The sequence below is a fragment of the Lucilia sericata genome, unplaced genomic scaffold (genome assembly GCF_015586225.1).
Source record: "Lucilia sericata isolate MDLA Ls3-8-SP2 unplaced genomic scaffold, ASM1558622v1 Contig000430F_arrow, whole genome shotgun sequence".
In the NCBI taxonomy this organism is placed as follows: Eukaryota; Metazoa; Arthropoda; class Insecta; order Diptera; family Calliphoridae; genus Lucilia; species Lucilia sericata.
In genome coordinates, this window is record NW_023994445.1 from 307942 (window position 1) to 335231 (window position 27290).

Sequence of the window (27290 nt, forward strand, 5' to 3'; positions counted from 1 at the left end):
TCGTGAGATGGATGTGTTCATGTTCCGGTCTGTCAGACTCTATATGTCTAAAAGTAGTTAGACATAGCATGCTTTACGTGAATACCTGCCGTGTTGGGCTTGTTCACGGTGGTATTTTTCATCGATTGGGTGAGATTCTTTGACGACTCACCAACGCCCCTTTGTGTATCTTACACGCAGGTGGCAAGCACTTTTCTCACTCGAGCTATCTAATATCTTGCATAGTATCCCCGTTGAGGAATGTCTGGTATCACGAGTCAAGCTCAATCAAACCCCGACTAAGGAAAAGTCAATCACTGACTAGAGCCAATAGAAAGGTGAAAATACCCTATTGATGCTATGAGGAATGTGCCTACAAACATTCTCATCATTTAAAGACTTACCCTTGACCTCTTAAGTCGCCCAATCACACTACTGAAATGGCTCTATAGTTTCGGCAACAGCACCTAGGGACGAATTGATAATTCGAAACACAGAGCTATATTTAATTTCAGTGGCCACAACGACCAACTGTATACCATCAGATACAAGTCCTGAGGAAACTGACCACCCGTACTAAATGTGGTGCTCTGGTTCGACCCCATGTCAAATCACTCCAAGGAAAGACCGATCATCACTAGTTTATAGTCCCGGCAAACTGGAGGCACTGGTAGCACATTTCTACCCTGGGATTGCAATACAACAAGATGGGGTCTATAATCATGGAAATATGGGGACATTTAGTGCATATATATATGAATGTGTCCACGGCGGGTTTAGTATTGTCTCCAGAATGGCAGGAGATGTTGGGCTCACAGAGCCTGTAATAGTAAGACAAGCCAATCCTTGTTTTTTCTACGTAATGGACAGATTTGATTTGATTTCGACTGCTTTCCGCCAGACTGTTGAAGCATACTTAGTTCAGAATAGGTCTTAAGTTTTAAATCCCTTCCTAGACATTTTTTCTTTATATTAGAGACAAGATAGGACTAATGTAGAGTTCTAATAACGAGAACACTTTATTTGGTTGATTTTGAAGCAAATACTTTCTGCGGCGAATATGCTTTCCAAAATCATTCCCAAGAACATTTATGTGAATTTAATTTCTTATAATGTTTGAATACTAAATTTGGAAAAGGGGCAAACCACACCCCATCCTCGCCTTTTCTCGCTGTCATTTCTTAGGAGAGAGTTTAATCGCATGGCTATGAAGTTCGATTTCATCCATTTTATCCAAGTATTACCGACATGAGCTTTAAGCTCTATCTTTCGATCGAAAAAATTTGAACAAATTTTGGAAATAGTGGAAGTTTTATCATGGATACTGATAGTAAACCAGGATTTTGTCTATTTAACTCTAAACTTCTGCAGAATGTTTACAATATCCTCGCTTTTCTCCAAGGATCCATATTTGGGAATAGTTGGTCTAATCTATAGTATAACCTACAAGTAGGATCAACTAAAGATTTAACATCAATATATTAGAGCAACAAACACTAAACCTTGTACTGGGCCACGAGCGCATTAACTTTAAAAACTTTTCACAACCTACCTGGCAACACTGAATGCTTTTAAAACAAACAAAAAAAGAGAAATACGCTGAGAGAGAATGTATATAAAAAATCAAAACAAAATGATAAAGTGCCCATAAAATACAACTATGTGGTTTTACCAACACTGTCATAAACACAAAAACACAGATACGAATAAACACGAAAAATAAACAAATGGAGGAAAAAAACAGTGAGCTAAGCTTTTAAAATTGGATTTAAACCGAAAGCAACAACAACAAAGAAAAGAGTGAAAAAGCTACAAAAAATTGCAAGACTTTTAAAAACTGGCTCAGTTGAAATTTGTTATTAAATGTGAGAACAACAACTTAAATAAATAATAAAAAAATATAAACGGAAAATACCAAAAATACAAGTGTTAATAATAAATACTGAATAATTTTTTTAACAAAAAATATTATAATTAAAAGGAATTTTATGAAAAAATAATAAAAACAAACAAAAAAAAAGGTTAATATTTTAAAAAAATTATAAAATTTTAAAAATATGTTAAGAATTAATAAACCAGAAATAAATTATGCAAATATCATATGTCTGGTCTAAATACAAAAAAAAACTTTAATAAGTTTTATTTTTTAAACAATTAACAAACAAACAAAAAAACAAAGAGAAATGGAATTTTTTTTTTGCTAAAAACAAACTTTTTTTGTTGTAATCATATAAAAAAAAAATCCCAACAACGTGTTTTAAAACATGTTTTTGTTGTTGTCAAATACTAATATGGCAGTCAATGTCAAGCAACGGTGGAAATTGTTATTATCTCCAACAACTACAATAACATTAAAACTAATAAACAAAACAAATTTTAAAATTAAATGTTTTGAATCTAAAAAAGCCGACCAATTGCAATAGAATTTGTATTTTTTTTATAAAAAAAAAAAATTAAAACAGAGTTGTAATTTATAAATTACATTTCAATTATTCCCTTTTACAGTTATGGTTTGTTGTTGTTATTATTTTTACGTAATTAACTGCAGTATTTTATTACAGTTCTGGTATAGAAAATCTCGCTACTTTTTTTACAACTTTTTTTTTTCTCTCCTTTGTTTAAAAAATTTAAATTGTCATGATTGTGTTACAATTTTAGTTTAGTTTTTTTCTCAATTAAATAACTATAAACAACAAAATTAATAGGGTTTGTGTTTTGTACGAAAATAATATGATCAAATGACAAAAAAATTCACTTAAAGCTGGCAATTAATTTTATTTTTTCAAAATTTAATTGTTAAAAATGCTGTAGGAAATTCCAGCAAATGTTTTTTTGCTGAAAACAAAAAAAAATGGGTAACTTGATCCTAGTGCAAAATTATAGTTAAGATTTAAATCAAGGTCGGACGACATACACATTTTTCTTAAATGTGTTAAATAAAAGATTTGTTCCCCAAGAGAGTTTAAAATCAACAGAGTCTTATTTTACATCGGTTTAGACCAGTGATGCCATAGTTATTGTTAGTTAGTTAATTAGTTAGTTAGTTAGTTAGTTAGTTAGTTAGTTAGTTAGTTAGTTAGTCAGTTTTAGTTAGTTAGTAGTTAGTTAGTTAGTTAGTTAGTTAGTTAGTTAGTTAGTTAGTTAGTTAGTTAGTTTAGTTAGTTAGTTAGTTAGTTAGTTTGTTAGTAGTTAGTGTTCGTTAGTTAGTTAGTTAGTTAGTTGTTAGTTAGTTAGTTAGTTAGTTAGTTAGTTAGTTAGTTAGTTAGTAGTTAGTTAGTTAGTTAGTTAGTTAGTTAGTTAGTTAGTTAGTTAGTTAGTTAGTTAGTTAGTTAGTTAGTTAGTTAGTTAGTTAGTTAGTTAGTTAGTTAGTTAGTTAGTTAGTAGTTAGTTAGTTAGTTAGTTAGTTAGTTAGTTAGTTAGTTAGTTAGTTAGTTAGTTAGTTAGTTAGTAGTTAGTTAGTTAGTTAGTTAGTTAGTTAGTTAGTTAGTTAGTTAGTTAGTAGTTAGTAGTTAGTTAGTTAGTTAGTTAGTTAGTTAGTTAGTTAGTTAGTTAGTTAGTAGTTAGTTAGTTAGTTAGTTAGTTAGTTAGTAGTTAGTTAGTTAGTTAGTTAGTTAGTTAGTAGTTAGTAGTAGTTAGTTAGTTAGTTAGTTAGTTAGTTAGTTAGTTAGTAGTTTAGTTAGTTAGTTAGTTAGTAGTTAGTTAGTAGTTAGTAGTTAGTAGTTAGTTAGTTAGTTAGTTAGTTACTTACTTAGTTAGTTACTTAGTTAGTTTGTTAGTTAGTTAGTTAGAACTGGACTAGATTTGAACTAAAACTGAGCTAGGACTGAACTAGATCTCCATTAGACCGAACAGGAACCGAAATACAACTCAGATAGAAATTAACTTGAACTCACTTGAACTAAACCAGATCTGTACTATACTATCTGAACTATATATGAACTAAAACTTAACTACAACTTAACTAGATCCGACCTAGAAATACATTAGAACTGATTTGGAACTGAACTACATCTAAACTAGATCGGAACTCGATCGGACTGCAACTGAACTAGAACTGAAGCACATCAGAACCAGATCTGTACTATATGTGAACTAAATCTGAACTATATATGAACTAAATCTGAACTAAAGCTGAACTACAGCTTAACTAGATCTGAACTAGAACTGAACTAGAACTGATCTAGGACTGAACTAGATCTGAAATTTAACTGAAATAGAATTGAACTAGAACTGAATGAGAACTGAACAAGAACTCAACCAGAACTGAACCAAAACTGAACTAGAACTGAACTGAACTACAACAGAACTAGAACAGAACTAGAACAGAACTACAACAGAACTAGAACAGAACCAGAACAGAACTAGAACAGAACAAGAACAGAACTAGAACAGAACTAGAACAGAACTTGAACAGAACTAGAACAGAACTAGAACAGAATTAGAACAGAACTACAACAGAACTAGAACAGAACTAGAACAGAACTAGAACAGAACTAGAATAGAACTAGAATAGAACTAGAACAGAACTAGAACAGAACTAGAACAGAACTAGAACAGAATTAGAACAGAACTACAACAGAGCTAGAACAGAACTAGAATTAAACTAGAACTGATGAGAGCTGAACTAGAACTTAATCAGAATTAAACCAGAACTAAACTAAAACTAATCTAGAAATGAATTGGAGCTGAAGATGATCTCAACTAGAACTGAATTTGAGATGAACCAATGCTGAACTAAAACTTAACTACAACTGAGATAAAAATTAACAAGAACTAAACTAGTACCGAAGCTTTCGACGGTATTAGAAAGCGTTCGAAATCTTCATTTAAATATAAGTGTTATATATATAAGTATTCAGACTTCGATCGATATTAAATGCCATAATTTGTAAACTGAAATCGATTTTTACAATATTCCTTTTAAATATTAAAAATACATATGGAATTTTAAATTCCAAAGAAATGTTACCCAATTTAAAACAGGGGATTTTTTAAATCATTAACTCAAAAGATCAAATAATATGCAAAATTTAAAATAAACGGCACGTGACACTTATTAAGGCAAAATTTTAAATGAAACAAAAACATATTAATTATTTCAAATTCGAAGAAAATATTTGTTTGTTTGTTTTTTATCCACTAATAGTATTTGAAAAATTTGCTATAATTAAAGTTAAAGAAATACGACAGCAAAAGTGAAAAAAATAACGTTAGATAATTAAAAGAAAATAATAATAACAATGAAATTGACGTAAATGGTTATTGTTTGCAAACTAAACAATAAACTTAGCAACAACAAGAGCAACAACATATTGTCGAAAAACTTTTTTTTTTAAAAAAAAAGGTGTTAAATTAATTTATAAATAGCAATACATTTTCTTAACAGAACTTTTAAAATGTTCTTTAAAAGCGGATTTAAGCAGAGGGAAACAAACATAAGCAGATACTTGCTTTATTTTGTAATATTTTTTGTATGTTAAGCAAACAAACAAATAATAAATATTAGTTCTTTTAAAAATTTTCCAATAGTTATGACGACACCAAAAATTAAATAAAAATCCCCACATGATTTTGCAAATAAAATGTAAAATCATGCACAAAATAATTATTGTAAATCATAGTAAATAGTTTGTCTGAAAGTTTGATGTTCGAACTTGAACTTGTACTATGAGTTAATCAAGTGGGAGTTATGAAAAGCAAAGTTAACAATCTCCATTTTTCAAGATTTAGTTTAGTTTTTTTGATAGATAGTTTTTAATATGCTCTCCAAATGAAATTCTAAGTATGAGAATTATTCTGACTCTTTTTAATTATTTTAGAATTTACAAAAGTTGAGATTGCTACTATTGCTTCTATACTCCTTGTGTAAACATTTTGCAATACACATTTTTAAAACCGAAGTTGAGAAACTAGAACTGAACTAAACAGAACTCGAACTGAACTAAACAAGAACTAAACTAGAACTAAACCAGAACTGAACTAGAACTGAACTAGAGCTGAACTAGAACTGAACTAGAACTGAACTAGAACTGAACTAGAACTGAACTAGAACTGAACTAGAACTGAACTAGAACTGAACTAGAACTGAACTAGAACTGAACTAGAACTGAACTAGAACTGAACTAGAACTGAACTAGAACTGAACTAGAACTGAACTAGAACTGAACTAGAACTGAACTAGAACTGAACTAGAACTGAACTAGAACTGAACTAGAACTGAACTAGAACTGAACTAGAACTGAACTAGAACTGAACTAGAACTGAACTAGAACTGAACTGGAGCTGAACTAGAACTGAACTAGAACTGAACTAGAACTGAACTGACTAGAACTGAACTAGAACTGAACTAGAACTGAACTAGAACTGAACTAGAACTGAACTAGAACTGAACTAGAACTGAACTAGAACTGAACTAGAACTGAACTAGAACTGAACTAGAACTGAACCAGAACTGAACTAGAACTAACTAGAACTAAACTAGAACTGAACTAGAATTGAACTAGAACTGAACTAGAACTGAACTAGAACTGAACTAGAACTGAACTAGAACTGAACTAGAACTGAACTAGAACTGAACTAGAACTGAACTAGAACTGAACTAGAACTGAACTAGAACTGAACTAGAACTGAACTAGAACTGACTAGAACTGAACTAGAACTGAACTAGAACTGAACTAGAACTGAACTAGAACTGAATCAGAATTGAACTAGAACTGAAGTAGAACTGAACTAGAATTGAACTAGAACTGAACTAGAACTGAACTAGAACTGAACTAGAACTGAACTAAAACTGAACTAGGACTGAACTAGAACTGAACTAGAACTGAACTAGATCTGAACTAGAACTGAACTAGAACTGAACTAGAACTGAACTAGAATTGAACTAGAACTGAAGTAGAACTGAAGTAGAACTGAAGTAGAACTGAAGTAGAACTGAACTAGAACTGAACTGTAACTGAACTAGAACTGAACTAGAACTAAACTAGAACTGAACTAGAACTGAACTAGAACTGAACTAGAACTGAACTAGAACTGAACTAGAACTGAACTAGAACTGAACTAGAACTAAACTAAAACTAAACTAGAACTGAACTACAACTGAACTAGAACTTAACTAGAACTAAACTAGAACTGAAATAGCACTGAACTAGAACTCAACTAGAACTGAACTAGAACTAAAGTAGGACTGAACTAGAACTGCACAAAAACTGTACAAGAACTGAACAAAACTGAACTAGAACTGAACTAGAACTGAACTAGAACTGAACTAGAACTGAACTAGAACTGAACTAGAACTGAACTAGAACTGAACTAGAACTGAACTAGAACTGAACTAGAACTGAACTGAACTGAACTAGAACTGAACTACTGAACTGAAATAGAACTGACTAGGAACTGAACTAGAACTGAACTAGAACTGAACTAGAACTGAACTAGAACTGAACTAGAACTGAACTAGAACTGAACTAGAACTGAACTAGAACTGAACTAGAATGAACTAGAACTGAACTAGAATTGAACTCGAACTGAACTGAACTGAACTACAACTGAACTAGAACTGAACTAGAACGAAACTACAACTGAACTAGAAACTGAACTAGAAACTGAAACTAGTACTGAACTAGAACTGAACTAGAACTGAACTGAACTAGAACTGAAACTAGAACTGAACAGAACTGAACTAGAACTGAACTAGAACTGAACTAGCACTGAACTAGAACTGAACTAGAACTGAACTAGAACTGAACTAGAACTGAACTAGAACTGAACTAGTACTGAACTAGAACTGAACTAGAACTAGAACTGAACAAGAACTGAACTAGAACTGAACTAGAACTGAACTAGAACTGAACTAGAACTAGAACTGAACAAGAACTGAACTAGAACTAAACTAGAACTGAACTAGAACTGAACTAGAACTGAACTAGAACTGAACTAGAACTGAACTAGAACTGAACTAGAACTGAACTAGAACTGAACTAGAAACTGAACTAGAACTGAACTAGAACTGAACTAGAACTGAACTAAAACTGAACTAGAACTGAACTAGAACTGAACTAGAACTGAACTAGAACTGAACTAGAACTGAACTAGAACTGAACTAGAACTGAACTAGAACTGAACTAGAACTGAACTAGAACTGAACTAGAACTGAACTAGAACTGAACTAGAACTGAACCAGAACTGAACTAGAACTGAACTAGAACTGAACTAGAACTGAACAAAAACTGAACTAGAACTGAACTAGAACCTAACTAGAACTAAACTAATACTGAACAGGAACTGAACCGACATGTTAGCAAATTTTCCAGAAATTTCAAATCTATATATTAGTCTTTATTTTTTTGTTATGGGTTGGTTGGTTCTCTCCATAAATTTTTTTTAATTTTTTGGTAAAATGTTTGTCTAAATTATCAATATTTTTATGATTAATATAGCCACAGCGCTTTGTTGTTGTGAAAGTCTAGTAAAAATGTAAAAATATTTAATTATCAGTAAATTAGTGCTCAAATTATAATCAAAATTGGACTTTAAACATGTCGTATTTAATAATTACAAAAAATTATGACTATATAAACGAATAATTAAAATTCTAGAGAAGTCACTCATTTAACTTCGAGTTAAAGGTTTAGTAAGAGCTTTCTTTCACGTTTGCTATATCAAGAAAGTAGTACGGATTTGGAACCACTTGTTTTAATAATAATAAACTATTTGTTGTGTCAAACACACACGTTCCGAAATTGCTAAATAATTTCATTAAGCATGAAGACGCAATTAATTAAAGCACGTTTTTCCAAATAAATTAATAAAACAAAAAGAATTCAAAAATTTACAAAAAAAAAATCCAAACCATAATTATAAGTTATCAGTACATAGTTAATGAAATTTTATAAAAAAAAAATAAATATTTATATGAGAAAAATATGGTACTAGGTAAAAACAATATAAATAAATAAAAAAATTGAGGCTGCGGTTTTATTAATTTTCTTTAAAAGTTTAAACTAAGCCAGACAATCACCCAGAAACATGAATACGCAATAAGTAGCCCGCCGCCGTCTGCGTTTTTTCCACAAATTTGTTTAAAAAAAACAAAAATAATTATTTGTATTGTTTTTGTTTTGATTATTTAATAATAAACAGGTTTTTTAAAAACAAAAACACTTTAATGTTTAATGTTTTTTCACTTATTTCATATTCAACTACTCGTAAATAATGAGATTTGCTCAAATCGTAAACAATTTTTTGCATGTTGTTTGTCAGAAGAAGGAAGTAGAAAAATTATTAAAGTTGTTTGACATGATTTTTCTAAGAATTATTTAAATATCACTAATATGTAAACGCTACTTGGAACAACATTCGATAATTGATTTGAAGTCAATAGAGTTTAAATTTGAGTCAGTTAACCACAGTAACAGCTTAAGTATTTGAGTTCAAGATCAAGTTTTTGCAGTGAATGATTGGAAATTTTTCAAGAGATATTTATTTAAGATTTTTTTACGAGATTCACATCAATTTGGAGATGAAAATACTACTGTATTTAAATTATTAAACAGAATTAAAACTGAAACTAGATTGAACCTAGAACTGAATGAGAACTAAACAGAATGAACGAGAACTGAACTGACGGAAACTAGAACTGAACTAGAACTGAACTAGACCCGAACTAGAATGAACTAGAACTGAACTAGAACTGAACTAGAAACTGAACTAGAACTGAACTAGAACTGAACTAGAACTGAACTAGAACTGAACTAGAACTGAACTCGACACTGAACTAGAACTGAACTAGAATGAACTAGAACTGAACTAGAACTGAACTAGAACTGAACTAGAACTGAACTAGAACTGAACTAGAAACTGAACTAGAACTGAACTAGAACTGAACTAGAACTGAACTAGAACTGAACTAGAACTGAACTAGAACTGAACTAGAACTGAACTAGAACTGAACTAGAACTGAACTAGAACTGAACTAGAACTGAACTAGAACTGAACTAGAACTGAACTAGAACTGAACTAGAACTGAACTAGAACTGAACTAGAACTGAACTAGAACTGAACTAGAACTGAACTAGAACTGAACTAGAACTGAACTAGAACTGAACTAGAACTGAACTAGAACTGAACTAAAACTGAACTAGAACTGAACTAGAACTGAGCTAGAACTGAGCTAGAACTGAACTAGAACTGAACTAGAACTGAACTAAAACTGAACTAGAACTGAACTAGAACTGAACTAGAACTGAACTAGAACTCAACTAGAACTGAACTGGAACTGAACTAGAACTGAACTAGAACTGAACTAGAACTGAACTAGAACTGAACTAGAACTGAACTAGAACTAAACTAGAACTAAACTAGAACTGAACTAGAACTGAACTAGAACTGAACTAGAACTGAACAAGAACTGAACTAGAACTGAACTAGAAATTAACTAGAACTAGAATTGAACTAGAACTGAATTAGAACTGAACTAGACCTGAATTAGAACTGAACTAAAACTGAATTAGAAATGAACTAAAATGAGTTATAAGTGAACTAGAACTGAATTATAAGTGAACTAGAACTGAACTATAACTGAACTAGAACTGAACTAGAACTGAACAAGAACTGAATTAGAACTGAACTAGAACTGAACTAGAACTGAACTAGAACTGAACTAGAACTGAACTAGAACTGAACTAGAACTGAACTAGAACTGAACTAGAACTGAACGAGAACTAAACTAGAACTGAACTAGAACTGAACGAGAATTAGAACTGAACTAGAACTGAACTAAAACTGAACTAGAACTGAACTAGAACTGAACTAGAACTGAACTAGAACTGAACTAGAACTGAACTAGAACTGAACTAGAACTGAACTAGAACTGAACTAGAACTGAACTAGAACTGAACTAGAACTGAACTAGAACTGAACTAGAACTGAACTAGAACTGAACTAGAACTGAACTAGAACTGAACTGAACTAGAACTGAACTAGAACTGAACTAGAACTGAACTAGAACTGAACTAGAACTGAACTAGAACTGAACTAGAACTGAACTAGAACTGAACTAGAACTGAACTAGAACTGAACTAGAACTGAACTAGAACTGAACTAGAACTGAACTAGAACTGAACTAGAACTGAACTAGAACTGAACTAGAACTGAACTAGAACTGAACTAGAACTGAACTAGAACTGAACTAGAACTGAACTAGAACTGAACTAGAACTGAACTAGAACTGAACTAGAATGAACTAGAACTGAACTAGAACTGAACTAGAACTGAACTAGAACTGAACTAGAACTGAACTAGAACTGAACTAGAACTGAACTAGAACTGACCTGAACTAAGAACTGAAACTAGAACTGAACTAGAACTGAACGAAGACACTTAGAACTGAACTAGAATGAACTAGAACTGAACGATAATAAAACCTGAACTAGAACTGAACTAAATCTGAACTAAACCTTCAACTAGAACTGAACTAGAACCGGAACTAGAACTGAACTAGAACTGAACTAGAACTGAACTAGAACTGAAACTAGAACCTGACTAGAACCTGAACTAGAACTGAACTTAAACTAGAACTAAACTAGAACTAAACTAGAACTGAATAGAACTGAACTTAGAACTGAATTAGAACTGAATTAGAACTGAACTTAGAACTGAACTAGAACTGAACTAGAACTGAACTAGAACTGAACTAGAACTGAACTAGAACTGCAACTAGAACTGAACTAGAAGCTGAACAGAACTGAACTAGACTGAACTAGAACTGAACTAGAACTGAACTAGAACTGAACTAGATCTGAACTAGAACTGAACTAAAACTGAACTAGAAATGAACTAGAACTGAACGAGAACAGAACAGGAACTGAACTAGGTCTGAACTAAAAATGAACTATAACTGTAATAGTACTGAACTTGAACTAATCATAGATGATGTAATCTATTCTGATAACTGAAATCTATTTGATACTTAGCAACAACAATAATTTTATAATTTTTAATTAACTAATTACCTGTCGGAACACATTCTAAGAATCACATAGTCTTGCTGTGATCATGAGTTCATGATCTATTAAATGCAATAAAAGGGGTTATCAGTCTCTTAGTGGATTAATTAGTTCGTTTTGATTTAGTATTTGTTTGATTAAGTATATCAATCAAATGTTAAATTTTAATAAACCAATAACTTAAACGGTAAAAACCTCTTAATAACAACAAAAAACTACGCAAACCACAATGATATTTGCATAATTGTTTCCATTAAAAACAAATACATGTTCCACACAAATCTCATTATTTCTACATACTTCAATCCCTATACTTTTAGAGTTCAACTTCAAAGTGACAAAATAAATTCAGACATAATGGAATGTACATCGCAACATTCCGATTTTAAAGAAAATTCCTCAAATTCTAGCTGTGAAAATATCTTGAAAATAGTCGAACAGCAACAAATCAAAACAAAAACTTACCAAAAACATATAGCTGAGACCACCGAAACTCAACAAAGAACCAGCTTGATGTCCCTTAAGACTATACAAAATATACCGCAATCCTTGGGTACAGCACAGCGCAAGAAACGATTGCAAAGACAAAAATCAGCGGTATATAGCGGAGATGAAACCGAATATGCCGCCGATCTTGAAGAGGAAGATGATGATGAGATCGATGAGGGTTATGGACCTAATGAAAGAGAAACCAATTTAAATTTACCCACCGTCTCCAATTTAAGCAGTCAGAAAAAGAAACAAGTACGTTTTCGCAACAAACAACAGAGTGAGAGTTCATTGAAATTAATGAGTCAACATGCTCCCATCGAAAAGACTTTCTCCTCTTCATCTTTGACCTCTTCATTGAATTCATCCGCTTCAGCTGGTAGTCATGAAAGACGTTTAAAATCAGATGGTTCTTTTGATTCGATACCAGAATTACCGCACTGCAGTGGTCTGCTGCAGAGGCAAAAGTGTATTTTAAAACGTGATAACTCAGTGCATTCCGATTCCAGTCGTTATTCTAGTGTTGATAGCTTACTAGAGGCTCGTAAACCCGATCCAGAGGCCATATTAATTAATCTGGGTTTCGGTCCAGTGGGTTCTGAAGATATACTCTCGCGCATACCTAAGCGTTTTCTCAAACCCTCTCAAGTACGTGGCATCGATACAGATGCCTTTATTAAACGTCTACAATTGGCCAATAACTTGGCCGATCATAGTGTTTTGGGCTATCGTGGCCTAACGGGCAATCCCGATATACCACCCTCTCATATTGTGGCCAAAATAATGGAACGTTTTGAAGTTAATGAACGCAAAAAGTCATTGACATCTATGGAACTGAAATTACGATGACCTTCATCTTACTTTAGATATTTTAGTTTATTAGTTTAGTCTTTTAAGTTTTAATTAAAACAATGTTACAGTCAATACGTATGCCATTTTAATATTATTACTATTTTATAATTTACAAGATATTCTTGTGTGATCTTTACTTAATTAACTTAAATTTTAATTATGTAGTGAAAAATTGTTAATCCCCTCCCTACTTTTAACAAATCTACTATGTGTCGTACTTATTATTATTATTTTTATTTTTGCCAGTTTATTTGTTTTTAAGTGAAATTGTTACTTAATTTTATGATCAATGATTTATATTTAATAAAATAAATGAATGCACAAAATATTTGATATGATCATTTGAAGATTTATTAAAATTTTGGTCAAATAATGAGCTTATCTCTAGTATAGATCAGTCAGAGTCAATTGGAAATCTCACGATAACTGAACTAGAACTGAACTAAAACTAAACTAGAACTGAATTACAAGTGAACTAGAACTGAACTAGAACTGAATTAGAACTGAACTAGAACTGAACTAGAACTAGAACTGAACTAGAACTGAACTAGAACTGAACTAGAACTGAATTAGAACTGAACTAGAATTGAACTGGAACTGAACTAGAACTGAACTAGAAACTGAACTAGAAATAAACTAGAACTGAACTAGAACTGAACTAGAACTGAACTAGAACTGAACTAGAACTGAATTAGAACTGAACTAGAACTGAACTAGAACTGAACTAGAACAGAACTAGAACTGAACTAGAACTGAATTAGAACTGAACTAGAACTGAACTAGAACTGAACTAGAACTGAACTAGAACTGAACTAGAACTGAACCAGAACTGTACTAGAACTGAACTAGAACTGAACTAGAACTGAACTAGAACTGAACTAGAACTGAACTAGAAAAACTGAACTAGAACTGAACTAGAACTGAACTAGAACTGAACTAGAACTGAACTAGAACTGAACTAGAACTGAACTAGAACTGAACTAGAACTGAACTAGAACTGAACTAGAACTGAACTAGAACTGAACTAGAACTGAACTAGAACTGTACTAGAACTGAACTAGAACTGAACTAGAACTGAACTGAACTAGAACTGAACTAGAACTGAACTAGAACTGAACTAGAACTGTACTAGAACTGAACTAGAAACTGAACTAGAACTGAACTAGAACTGAATTAGAACTGAACTAGAACTGAAACTAGAACTGAACTAGAACTGAACTAGAACTAGAACTGAATTAGAACTGAACTAGAACGGAACTAGAACTGAACTAGAACAGAACTAGAACTGAACTAGAACTGAATTAGAACTGAACTAGAACTGAACTAGAACTGAACTAGAACTGAACTAGAACTGAACTAGAACTGAACCAGAACTGTACTAGAACTGAACTAGAACTGAACTAGAACTGAACTATAACTGAACTAGAACTGAACTAGAACTGAACTAGAACTGAACTAGAACTGAACTAGAACTGAACTAGAACTGAACTAGAACTGAACTAGAACTGAACTAGAACTGTACTAGAACTGAACTAGAACTGAACTAGAACTGAACTAGAACTGAACTAGAACTGAACTAGAACTGAACTAGAACTGAACTAGAACTGAACTAGAACTGAATTAGAACTGAACTAGAAGTGAACTCGAACTGAAGTAGAAGTGAACTCGAACTGAACTAGTACTGAGGTAGAACTGTACTAGAACTGAATTAGAACTGTACTAGAACTGAACTAGAACTGTACTAGAACTGAACTAGAACTGAATGAGAACTGAACTAGAACTAAAACTGAACTAGAACAGTACTAGAACTGAAATAAAACTGCACTCGAACTGAACTAGAACTAAACTAGGACTGAACTAGTACTGAACTAGAACTGAACTAGAACAGAACTAAAACTGAACTAGAACTGAACTAGAATTAAACTAGAACTGAACTAAAACTGAACAAGAACTAAAACAGAACTGAACTAGAACTGCACTAGAACTGAACTGGAACTGCACTAGAACTGAACTAGAACAGAACTAGAACTGAACTAGAAATAACTGGAACTAAACTAGAACTGAAACAGAGCTAAACTAGAACAAAACTACAAATAAACCAGAACTAGACTAGTACTGAACTAGAACTGAAATAAAGAGGTCTGAACTGGAACTGAACTCGAACTTACCTGAAACTAAACTAGAACGGAACGTCTATAAAGCGTCCTTATTTTGTTTAGAACTTTGAAGTCTGGATCTTAGAAAGAAGTCAAGTCTTAAAATAACTTTTTAGACTTGAGCCTTCGAGGGTTCAACCGACGATACAAAGAAATTCACACTAGTACTCAATGCCATTTAGAAATATTGGATTTATTACCAAAATATTTTGTTTTTCTTTCACTATCATTAATAGAACTTATTTATTTACCTAATTATTTATTTTATGAGTTCTTCGAATTTCACACAATTTATATCGGTCATATAAAACCTAGATAAAAAAAATTTGGCATAAAGATATTAGCCAAACCTTTTTGCCATGTTTTTTTTTTGCATTATTTATAACAATTTTGTTTTATTTTCCAAGGCACTATGTAAATAAATAAATAATTCACCTAAACGTATAGGAACCACTGTATGACAAATTGTAACCCGTGTATATCGGTGCTGATTGAATAATTAATTGAATGTAAAGAAATTTAAATCAAAGTCTTGAAATCGATATGCAAGGTTACAAAGAAAATTAAACGAATATTTAATATACGTTACAAATAAATATGTTGGTAAATATCGTATGTATTTCTTAGGTTACAGAAAAATATATATAGAAAAATATATCAATTGAAGATATTAATAATAAAACGTATATATTTTTAGTAGAACAAATTTATTTGTTTGCCGACTAGCCTAATGGAAAATTTCCCGCTCCCATTTAAACAATATTTCAGTGTAGTGGTAATTTGCTTCAACGTCATTACAAAAACTGAACTAGAAACTAGAACTGAACTAGAACTGAACTAGAACTGAACTAGAACTGAACTAGAACTGAACTAGAACTGAACTAGAACTGAACTAGAACTGAACTAGAACTGAACTAGAACTGAACTAGAACTGAACTAGAACTGAACTAGAACTGAACTAGAACTGAACTAGAACTGAACTAGAACTGAACTAGAACTGAACTAGAACTGAACTAGAACTGAACTAGAACTGAACTAGAACTGAACTAGAACTGAACTAGAACTGAACTAGAACTGAACTAGAACTGAACTAGAACTGAACTAGAGCTGAACTAGAGCTGAACTAGAGCTGAACTAGAACTGAACTGAACTAGAACTGAACTAGAACTGAACTAGAACTAGAACTGAACTAGAACTGAACTAGAACTGAACTAGAACTGAACTAGAACTGAACTAGAACTGAACTAGAACTGAACTAGAACTGAACTAGAACTGAACTGAACTAGAACTGAACTAGAACTGAACTAGAACTGAACTAGAACTGAACTAGAACTGAACTAGAACTGAACTAGAACTGAACTAGCACTGAACTAGCAACTGAACTACAACTGAACTAGCAACTGAACTAGAACTGAAATAGAACTGAACTAGAACTGAACTAGAACTGAACTAGACTGAACTAGAACGAACTAGAACTGAACTAGAACTGACTAGAACTGAACTAGAACTGAACTAGAACTGAAACTAGAAACTGAACTAGAACTGAACTAGAAACTGAACTAGACTGAACTAGAACTGACTAGAACTGAACTAGAACTGACTAGAACTGAACTAGAACTGAACTAGAACTAGAACTGAAACTAGAACTGAACTAGAACTGAACTAGAACTGAACTAGAACTGAAACTAGAACTGAACTAGAACTGAACTAGAACTGAACTAGAACTGAACTAGAACTGAACTAGAACTGAACTAGAACCTGAACTAGACTGAACTAGAACTGAACTAGAACTGAACTAGAACTGAACTAGAACTGAACTAGAACTGAACTAGAACTGAACTAGAACTGAACTAGAACTGAACTAGAACTGAACTAGAACTGAACTAGCTGAACTAGAACTGAACTAGAACTGAACTAGAACTGAACTAGAACTGAACTAGAACTGAACTAGAACTGAACTAGAACTGAACTAGAACTGAACTAGAACTGAACTAGAACTGAACTAGAACTGAACTAGAACTGAACTAGAACTGAACTAGAACTGAACTAGAACTGAACTAGAACTGAACTAGAACTGAACTAGAACTGAACTAGAACTGAACTAGAACTGAACTAGAACTGAACTAGAACTGAACTAGAACTGAACTAGAACTGAACTAGAACTGAACTAGAACTGAACTAGAACTGAACTAGAACTGAACTAGAACTGAACTAGAACTGAACTAGAACTGAAATAGAACTGAACTAGAACTGAACTAGAACTGAACTAGAACTGAACTAGAACTGAACAAAAACTGAATTAGAACTGAACTAGAACTGAACTAGAACTGAACCAGAACTGAACTAGAACTGAACTAGAACTGAACTAGAACTGAACTAGAACTGAACTAGAACTGAACTAGAACTGAGCTAGAACTGAACTAGAACTGAACTAGAACTGAACTAGAACTGAACTAGAACTGTACTAGAACTGAACTAGAACTGTACTAGAACTGGAACAAAACTAGAACTGAACTAGAACTGAACTAGAACTGAACTACAACTGTACTAGAACTGGAACAAAACTAGAACTGAACTAGAACTGGAACAAAACTAGAACTGGAACAAAACTAGAACTGAACAACAACCAAAGTAGAACTGAAGTATAAAGTAACTAGACCTGGACAAGAGCTGAACTAGGAACTAAAACTGTGCTGACTGGTCGATAATGTAGTCCTTATTTACTCTATAATTAAGACTATAATCCAGTCTACATTGAGCAATTTTGATTAAAAATGCCGTTTAATATTATTATTCGTTTGGAATTTCATTCGATTCATTTGGGGAATTTTAAAAGTCTTTGTAGTTTGTCGTTCATTTTCTCGAATTGGGCAGACATTTTTTCTGCAGTCAAATATTTAAGATACATATAAGCGCCATTGTTTACTCTACAAATGTCGCCGATTGATTACTTTTAATTGATTTTAATTGGTTTGAATGCCCACAAAAAGTAAGTGATAATAAAAATCTCTGATTGTTAAAGATATGGTTGAAATTGTGTATATATTTTACAATAAGATTAAAATAATGTAATCTAAAAAACACTGTGAAGTAATCTGTTTGGATACATTTGTATCTTTTAATTTAAATAATAAACAAGCAAGGAAATATTTTTTAATTAAAACCACAGAATAGCTATTTTTATTTTTCTTTAATAATAAATGTATCAGTTTTTATCTTTTAGAATCTTGACTTCTATTGATTATGAATCATTTAAAATATTTAATTTTGTGAAACTTTCTGATAAAATTTCAGTTAAAAAGCATAATTGTAAAATTTGATTTTTTCCCATTGTGCAAGGTGAAGGTCACTTACATACATATGTATATTGTGTGGTATACAATTTCAAATATTTTTCAATCAATGTTCCAAAATTAGTTTAAAAACAATTAAAACCCCCTAACCGGTATTAAGTTCAAATATTTTATGACTAAAAATAGCAACAAAAACAATTTCATTCAAAACTTTTAACATTAAAAATATTTTTAGAAATAATGTTTTTTTTTTTTTTTTTTGTATACGAATTCATTCAAATCGAACAAAAGATTTTGTTTTTTATTTAGATTTTGTAAAGGAAATGAGAATTTTTTATGTATTTCCCATACACGAAGCAAGAAGCGAAAAAAATAAATTAAAATTGTTAATTTTTTTATTTTATTTTATTTATATGTACTTTACGAGTATTTGTATTCGTATTCTTTTTAGCAAAAAAGAAAAAACTTATTTGAAAATAAGTTGCATATAAAATTAATTCCGTTTTTTATTTGTCTTTTATTTATTTTATGTGTTTTTATTTATTTTAATTTTTTTTATTTTTGTAAAAATAAAAATAAATAAATTTATTTAATTTTAAAGAATAAAATACACCTGTATTTGGTTTGAAAGCATTAAGAAATTTGTGTACCCTACAGACGACAAGTATGACGACCACTTGGAGTCATAACACATGTTAATAACTTCACCGAGTCTTAAATACATATGTATTTGACTGCAGACAAAAATTCTCCATTTAGTCTAGTCTATAGTCTAGTCTATAGTGTCGTCTGTAGCCTAGTCTGTAGTTTCGTCTATAGTCTAGCCTTTAGTCTAGTCTTTAGTCTAGTCTATAGTCTAGTCTTTAGTCTAGTTTTTAGTCTAGTCTATAGTCTAGTCTGTAGTCTAGTCTAAAGTCTAGTATAAAGTCTAGTCTGAACTCTAGTCTTTAGTCTAGTCTGTAGTCTAGTCTATAGTCTAGGCTACTCAGTATATAGTCTAGTCAGTCTAGAGTCTAATTAGTCTATAGTCTAGTCAATCTATAGTCCAGTCAATCTATAGACTAGACAATCTATAGTCTAGTCGGAGTATAGTCTAATCAGTCAGCATTCTAGTCAGTTTATAGTATAGGCAGTCTATAGTCTAGTCAGTCTATAGTCTAATCAGTTATTTAGTCAGAAATAGCCAAATAATTTTTTTAATTACAATTTAAGATAGACAGTATTGAATATAATCACTCGATATTCATATGTTAGTTAGTTAGTTAGTTAGTTAGTTAGTTAGTTAGTTAGTTAGTTAGTTAGTTAGTTAGTTAGTTAATTAGTTAGTTATTTAGTTAGTTAGTTAGTTAGTTAGTTAGTAGTTAGTTAGTTAGTTAGTTAGTTAGTTAGTTAGTTAGTTAGTTAGTTAGTTAGTTAGTTAGTTAGTTAGTTAGTTAGTTAGTTAGTTAGTTAGTTAGTTAGTTAGTTAGTTAGTAGTTAGTTAGTTAGTTAGTTAGTAGTTAGTTAGTAGTTAGTTAGGTAGTTAGTTAGTTAGTTAGGTAGTTAGTTAGTTAGTTAGTTAGTTAGTTAGTTAGTTAGTTAGTTAGTTAGTTAGTTAGTTAGTTAGTTAGTTAGTTAGTTAGTTAGTTAGTTAGTAGTAGTTAGTTAGTTAGTTAGTTAGTTAGTTAGTTAGTTAGTTAGTTAGTTAGTTAGTTAGTTAGTAGTTAGTTAGTTAGTTAGTTAGTTAGTTAGTTAGTTAGTTAGTTAGTAGTTAGTAGTTAGTTAGTTAGTTAGTTAGTTAGTTAGTTAGTTAGTTAGTTAGTTAGTTAGTTAGTTAGTTAGTTAGTTAGTAGTTAGTTAGTTAGTTAGTTAGTTAGTTAGTTAGTAGTTAGTTAGTTAGTTAGTTAGTTAGTTAGTTAGTTAGTAGTTAGTTAGTTAGTTAGTTAGTTAGTTAGTTAGTTAGTTAGTTAGTTAGTTAGTTAGTTAGTTAGTTAGTTAGTTAGTTAGTTAGTTAGTTAGTTAGTTAGTTAGTTAGTTAGTTAGTTAGTTAGTTAGTTAGTTAGTTAGTTAGTTAGTTAGTTAGTTAGTTAGTTAGTTAGTTAGTTAGTTAGTTAGTTAGTTAGTTAGTTAGTTAGTTAGTTAGTTAGTTAGTTAGTTAGTAGTTAGTTAGTTAGTTAGTTAGTTAGTTAGTTAGTTAGTTAGTTAGTAGTTAGTAGTTAGTTAGTTAGTTAGGTAGTAGTTAGTTAGTAGTTAGTTAGTTAGTTAGTTAGTTAGTTAGAGTTAGTTAGTTAGTTAGTTAGTTAGTTAGTTAGTTAGTGTTAGTTAGTTAGTTAGTTAGTTAGTGTTAGTTAGTTAGTTAGTTAGTTAGTTAGTTAGTTAGTTAGTTAGTTAGTTAGTTAGTTAGTTAGTTTTAGTTTAGTTATAGTTAGTAGTTAGTTATTTAGTTAGTTAGTCAGAAATAGCCAAATAATTTTTAATTACAATTTAAGATAGACAGTATTGAATATAATCACTCGATATTTATATGTTAGTTAGTCAGTTAGTTAGTTAGTTAGTTAGTTATTTAGTTAGTTAGTTAGTTATTTAGTTAGTTAGTTGGTTAGTTAGTTAGTTAGTTAGTTAGTTAGTTAGTTAGGTAGTTAGGTAGTTAGTTAGTTAGTTAGTTAGTTAGTTAGTTAGTTAGTTAGTTAGTTAGTGTTAGTTAGTTAGTTAGTTAGTTAGTTAGTTAGTTAGTTAGTTAGTTAGTTAGTTAGTTAGTTAGTTAGTTAGTTAGTAGTTAGTTAGTTAGTTAGTAGTTAGTTAGTTAGTTAGTTAGTTAGTTAGTTAGTTAGTTAGTTAGTAGTTAGTTAGTTAGTTAGTTAGTTAGTTAGTTAGTTAGTTAGTTAGTTAGTTAGTTAGTTAGTTAGTTAGTTAGTTAGTTAGTAGTTAGTTAGTTAGTTAGTTAGTTAGTTAGTTAGTTAGTTAGTTAGTTAGTTAGTTAGTTAGTTAGTTAGTTAGTTAGTTAGTTAGTTAGTTAGTAGTTAGTTAGTTAGTTAGTTAGTTAGTTAGTTAGTTAGTTAGTTAGTTAGTTAGTAGTTAGTTAGTTAGTTAGTTAGTTAGTTAGTTAGTTAGTTAGTTAGTTAGTTAGTTAGTTAGTTAGTAGTAGTTAGTTAGTTAGTTAGTTAGTTAGTTAGTTAGTTAGTTAGTTAGTTAGTAGTTAGTTAGTTAGTTAGTTAGTTAGTTAGTTAGTTAGTTAGTTAGTTAGTTAGTTAGTTAGTTAGTTAGTTAGTTAGTTAGTTAGTTAGTTAGTTAGTAGTTAGTTAGTTAGTTAGTTAGTTAGTAGTTAGTTAGTTAGTTAGTTAGTTAGTAGTTAGTTAGTTAGTTAGTTAGTAGTTAGTTAGTTAGTTAGTTAGTTAGTTAGTTAGTTAGTTAGTTAGTTAGTTAGTTAGTTAGTTAGTTAGTTAGTTAGTTAGTTAGTTAGTTAGTAGTTAGTTAGTTAGTTAGTTAGTTAGTTAGTTAGTTAGTTAGTTAGTAGTTAGTTAGTTAGTAGTAGTTAGTTAGTTAGTTAGTTAGTTAGTTAGTTAGTTAGTTAGTTAGTTAGTTAGTTAGTTAGTTAGTAGTAGTAGTAGTAAGTAAGTAAGTAAGTTAAGATAGACAGTATTGAATATAATCGCTTCATATGCATATGTTATTGTTTTATTTTACCTTAATATTTTAATCGAACACACAAGACTTATTAATGTCACCTTCATAAGTTTATTTAATTTGTTTTTGTTTTGTTTTAAATTTCTTTCAATTTAAATAAATTTTTTTGTTGTATTTAGTTGTTGGTTTTTCTACATTTATTTTTGCTGCCATCAAATGAACGATTGATCGTTGTTTTAACCACAACGAAAAGCAAAAAATAAATACAACAAACAAATATTTATTCTATGCGGTTTAAATTTTAAATTCAAAATAATGTATTGTATTTGAAATTTGAAATAAACGATATTTTTTTGGTTTTTGGTTTTTATTTATAAAGTTGTCACGTGTTTGTTTGAAGAAATAAATAATTTAAATATTAAATCCCTCAAAAAAATAAACATAGAAGAAGGTAACTACTTAATAAATTTCAAGTCTGCTGAGCTTAGGTTGCACTTTGAATAATTGTAATAATAACCAATAATAGTAATAACTTTTTAATATAAATAAAGGCTTAATTCAGAAAAGAAGAAGTTGGATCTAAGATCTTTTTGTAGTTAAGTCCAAAAGAGAGCAATATGTGATCAAAAGTTAATTTTTCGTATGAAAAACTGCAAAATTAAAAGTTTTAAATAACATTGTTAAAAAACGATTAATTGAAAAAAAAACTCGATCGCTCATATTTCTAAGCAATAATCGATCTTTCAGCATTTTTATCACAAATCACAAATTAACTATAGCTTGCAAACAATTCGACTTAAAAAATATTTTATTAAATAAAATTAAAAACTTACTTTAAAAATACAAGAAATAAAAAAATATTTTGCTGAGTATGAATCACAGTTTTACACTTGAAAAAAATCGGTTTTACGCCTTGAATATTTGACCATGATTAGAAGACAGGATGTACGTAACGAATTTATAATACAGAGAATGTTTTTTAAGAAATTAAATATAAATTGGCATATGAAAACATCTTTTAAGAAAACTAAAGGCTTTTATTAGATCTTGGTTGGATGAAACGACTTTTTTAAAGACCACCTTTTGTAAAGCAGTCATTACTTCAAATTCAGCTAGCTGAATTATTCGCAAAATGAATATGTACTATTCTCAAATAAACTTGTTTACTAGAAAACTTGTTTTGATTTGTAAATAATAACAGTTTTTTTAATTCAGCCATCTTAATTAGGCTTAAATGCCATAAATCAGAAGAAAAAATCCTTAAATTTTAGTTTCAGTTAAAATTCATCAAATTCAGCTAGCTGAATTAAGTTTAAATTCAAAATCACGTAAAAAAATGTCTTTTTTATAAAATACTAGCATTTGCCTTCATTCAGCTAGCTGAATTAAGCTTAAGTGCTAAATTTTTATAAAATAAAAGAAAAATGTTAAAATATTTCTGTTACAAAATTTTATTATTGATCACAAAGTAATAACTTATTAATATTGTAAATATATTTTTAGAAACAATTTAATTTATTTGTTTTTGTAAACAAATTACGTATTTATTTGATTATAAATTGATTACAATTTCAAAATCGAAATATGAATTAAGATGACGTTTATGCTGATTATTTAAGACTCGTGATCAACTGAGATTTTGACATGCATTTGAGACAAATTTTTGTAGAGAATATTAAAACAAATTATTTTTTATTTAAAAGGTTTTATTCTTGTTCACTTAACGTTCAGCTGATTTTTAAAGAAAATCAGTGAGCAATCATTAGTCAAGCTTCTTGGAGCCATCAGCTGGATTTATAAATATACTCTATAGTCTTAGTCTATAGCCTAGTCTAACCTAGTCTATAGCCTAGTCTATAACCTAGTCTTATTAGTTCTAGTCTATAGTCTAGTCTATAGTCTAGTCTATAGTCTAGTCTATAGTCTAGTCTATAGTCTAGTCTATAGTTTAGGTCCTATAGCTCTAGTCTATAGTCTAGTCTATAGTCTAGTTATAGTCTAGTCTATAGTCTAGTCTATAGTCTAGTCTATAGTCTAGTCTATAGTCTAGTCTATAGTCTAGTCTATAGTCTAGTCTATAGTCTAGTCTATAGTCTAGTCTATAGTTAGTCTATAGTCTAGTCTATAGTCTAGTCTATTAGTCTAGTCTATAGTCTAGTCTATAGTCTAGTCTATAGTTCTAGTCTATAGTCTAGTCTATAGTCTAGTCTATAGTCAGTCTATAGTCTTCAGTCTATAGTCTAGTCTATAGTCTAGTCTTAGTCTAGTCTATAGTCTGTCTATAGTCTAGTCTTAGTATAGTCTAGTCTATAGTCTAGTCTATAGTCTAGTCTATAGTATAGTCTATAGTCTAGTCTAGTCTAGTCTATAGTCTAGTCTATAGTCTAGTCTATAGTCTAGTCTATAGTCTAGTCTATAGTCTAGTCTATAGTCTAGTCTATAGTCTAGTCTATAGTCTAGTATAGTCTAGTCTATAGTCTAGTCTATAGTCTAGTCTATAGTCTAGTCTATAGTCTAGTCTATAGTCTAGTCTATAGTCTAGTCTATAGTCTAGTCTATAGTCTAGTCTATAGTCTAGTCTATAGTCTAGTCTATAGTCTAGCTATAGTCTAGTCTATAGTCTAGTCTATAGTCTAGTCTATAGTCTAGTCTATAGTCTAGTCTATAGTCTAGTCTATAGTCTAGTATAGTCTAGTCTATAGTCTAGTCATAGTCTAGTCTATAGTCTAGTCTATAGTCTAGTCTATAGTCTAGTCTATAGTCTAGTCTATAGTCTAGTCTATAGTCTAGTCTATAGTCTATAGTCTAGTATATAGTCTAGTCTATAGTCTAGTCTATAGTCTAGTCTATAGTCTAGTCTATAGTCTAGTCTATAGTCTAGTCTATAGTCTAGTCTATAATCTAGTCTATAGTCTAGTCTATAATCTAGTCTAGTCTATAGTATATTCTATGGTCTAATTTATAGTCTAGTTTTAATCTATAGTCTAGTCTAGTCTAGTCTATAGTCTAGTCTATAGTCATATCTATAGTCATGTCTATAGTCTATTGTCGAGATTATTGTCCAGTCTATGGTATAATCTATATTTATAAAGTATAATCCGCTAGACTAGTGTTTAGTCTATAGTGTAATATATAGTCTATTGTATAGTCTTGTTAATAATCTAGTCTATAGTCTATTACGTATAGAATCTACTCTAGTTCTTCTTATTTATGTAATAACATTTCATATCATTTACACAATTCCAACACTCTTGGCGCTATCTGAACAAAATTTTTAATATGGCATCTTCTCTAGCAGTTTAATAAACCACCAAAGGCACAAACCATTACAGCGGTTTATTTCAGTTTTTATAAGCTTGCATTTCCAATTAGACAACTCTGTTTAACAGCTGTTGTAACAACAACAAAAGCAATTGTTCATAAAAGTTGTGTTGTCATTTGTTTCTTTTCGTTTTTATTTCTACTTTATCAGTCGTTTTACACACTTTATTATTATTTTGTTTTGGAAAAAATACTACTAAAAATTAAAAAAGCCAACGCAATATTATTTAAACAAATTAGTCGGTATTGTTAGCTCTCTAATTGTTAAAGTTCGCTCTCTTTGAACATTTTGTACTTAAAAGAAAAATCAAGATAAATATTAAATTATGTGAGGCTGTTTTGGGCCAAAAATATAATATTTAAAACGCAAGCAATGTGTTGTTGTTATAAATTAAGCCATAAATTTGTTAATTAAATTAAAGAATTGCAAAAAATTTAAAATTATCTATAAAAGTTTAATGTCGTGCCTACAGAATTGCCTGAGCAAAAAAAAAAAGAAAAACAACAAGAATCTATTTGTGTCTGTGTGTTCATGTCGTGCTGTTAATTATCAGTTTTTTTTTTTAAATTTGTTTGCTATTAACCTTTTGTTCTTTTTCCCATAATATTTTGTTAAATTTTTTACAATGTCGTCGCTTACAATTATTAGTTGCACTATTCATTGTGTTGCCAACGATTTTAAAATGTCAATTTGGACAACAGCCACCAGTTCCCCGGGTCTAGATACACCTTTGGGTTCCCTAACACAACAACAGCAGCAGCATCAGCAACAACAACAAACGAAACAAAACGAACATCGCAAGTCTTCCAGTACTTCGATAAATAATCAAGTCCCACAAACCAATCATAAAACTCAAAGTTCTCCTGGCAGTTTGGCCAATATTCTTAGCAGCAGCGGCAGTCATCTTATAAATCATTCACCCAGTGGTGTCAGTGGTGGCCTTACAGCACATTCCAATAACGCTATACATATTGGTGTGGCCGTTGGAGCTGCATCCACTTTAGCTTCTTCTATAATACATCACAGTTCGGGTAGTAATCACAATAACAACAATAATAACAGCAATAATAACGGCAGCGGCAATTGTACTTATCCCCAACAACGTCATAGTCTTTCACAATCTCAGATTTTAAGCTACTCTCCACCAAATCCCAATAAGGTAAGTTTTTTTTATTGTTTTTTTTCCATAGCTATGCTAAAGCTTTTAATTTATTTAAAACTTTTTGGTATTTCTGTTTTTTTGTCTTAAATTCTTGGAAGCTGTGTGTTTTACTAAATGCTATTAGGTAATATTTAGAACTTCAATTTAATTATAAATAATTGTTAGAAAAACCGGCTTTATTTTATTTAAGCTTACAAAACTATAGCGGGATGATTGTGTGGGAATTTGTAAAATACTGACAATTGACCATGTCAATATTGTTTTTGTTTTGGACATAATTCTATACAATTTTGGATACATACTGTAGTACAAATATGTATTACGAAGAACTTTTTCGATCTTAATTAAAATCGGTCTTTAGAAATTTTGTATTTTTATAGAAAATTTTTGGAGTTTTTATATTTCTATAGAAAATTTTCTATTGTTATA

General features: G+C 30.6%; 2 protein-coding genes across 4 annotated transcripts in view; both read left to right on the forward strand.

Moving 5' to 3' along the window:
• The window catches only part of LOC119604775 (putative uncharacterized protein DDB_G0286333), a 50534-nt gene extending 23571 nt beyond the window's left edge, over positions 1-26963 (forward strand). For 2 of the 3 annotated variants that reach the window (XM_037957609.1, XM_037957610.1), the window contains exon 3: positions 26348-26963. In XM_037957609.1, the coding sequence (XP_037813537.1) occupies positions 26382-26948 (567 nt within the window). In that variant the 5' untranslated portion in view covers positions 26348-26381 and the 3' untranslated portion in view covers positions 26949-26963. Of the gene's footprint in view, positions 1-25843; positions 25938-26347 lie in introns of those variants that run through there. The other variant, XM_037957611.1, reaches the window with a different exon arrangement.
• On the forward strand, positions 1764-13653 carry LOC119604774 (protein ITPRID2). Its single transcript, XM_037957608.1, has 2 exons — positions 1764-2000; positions 12305-13653. Exon 2 carries the CDS (start codon positions 12342-12344, stop codon positions 13320-13322), a length of 981 nt encoding a protein of 326 aa, XP_037813536.1. The 5' UTR covers positions 1764-2000; positions 12305-12341; the 3' UTR covers positions 13323-13653.
• Positions 26964-27290: the final 327 nt, after the last annotated feature.

Coding starts and splice junctions, on each gene's coding strand:
- LOC119604774 (XM_037957608.1), top strand. CDS start 12,342: ATGGAATGTACATCGCAACATTCCGATTTTAAAGAAAATTCCTCAAAT.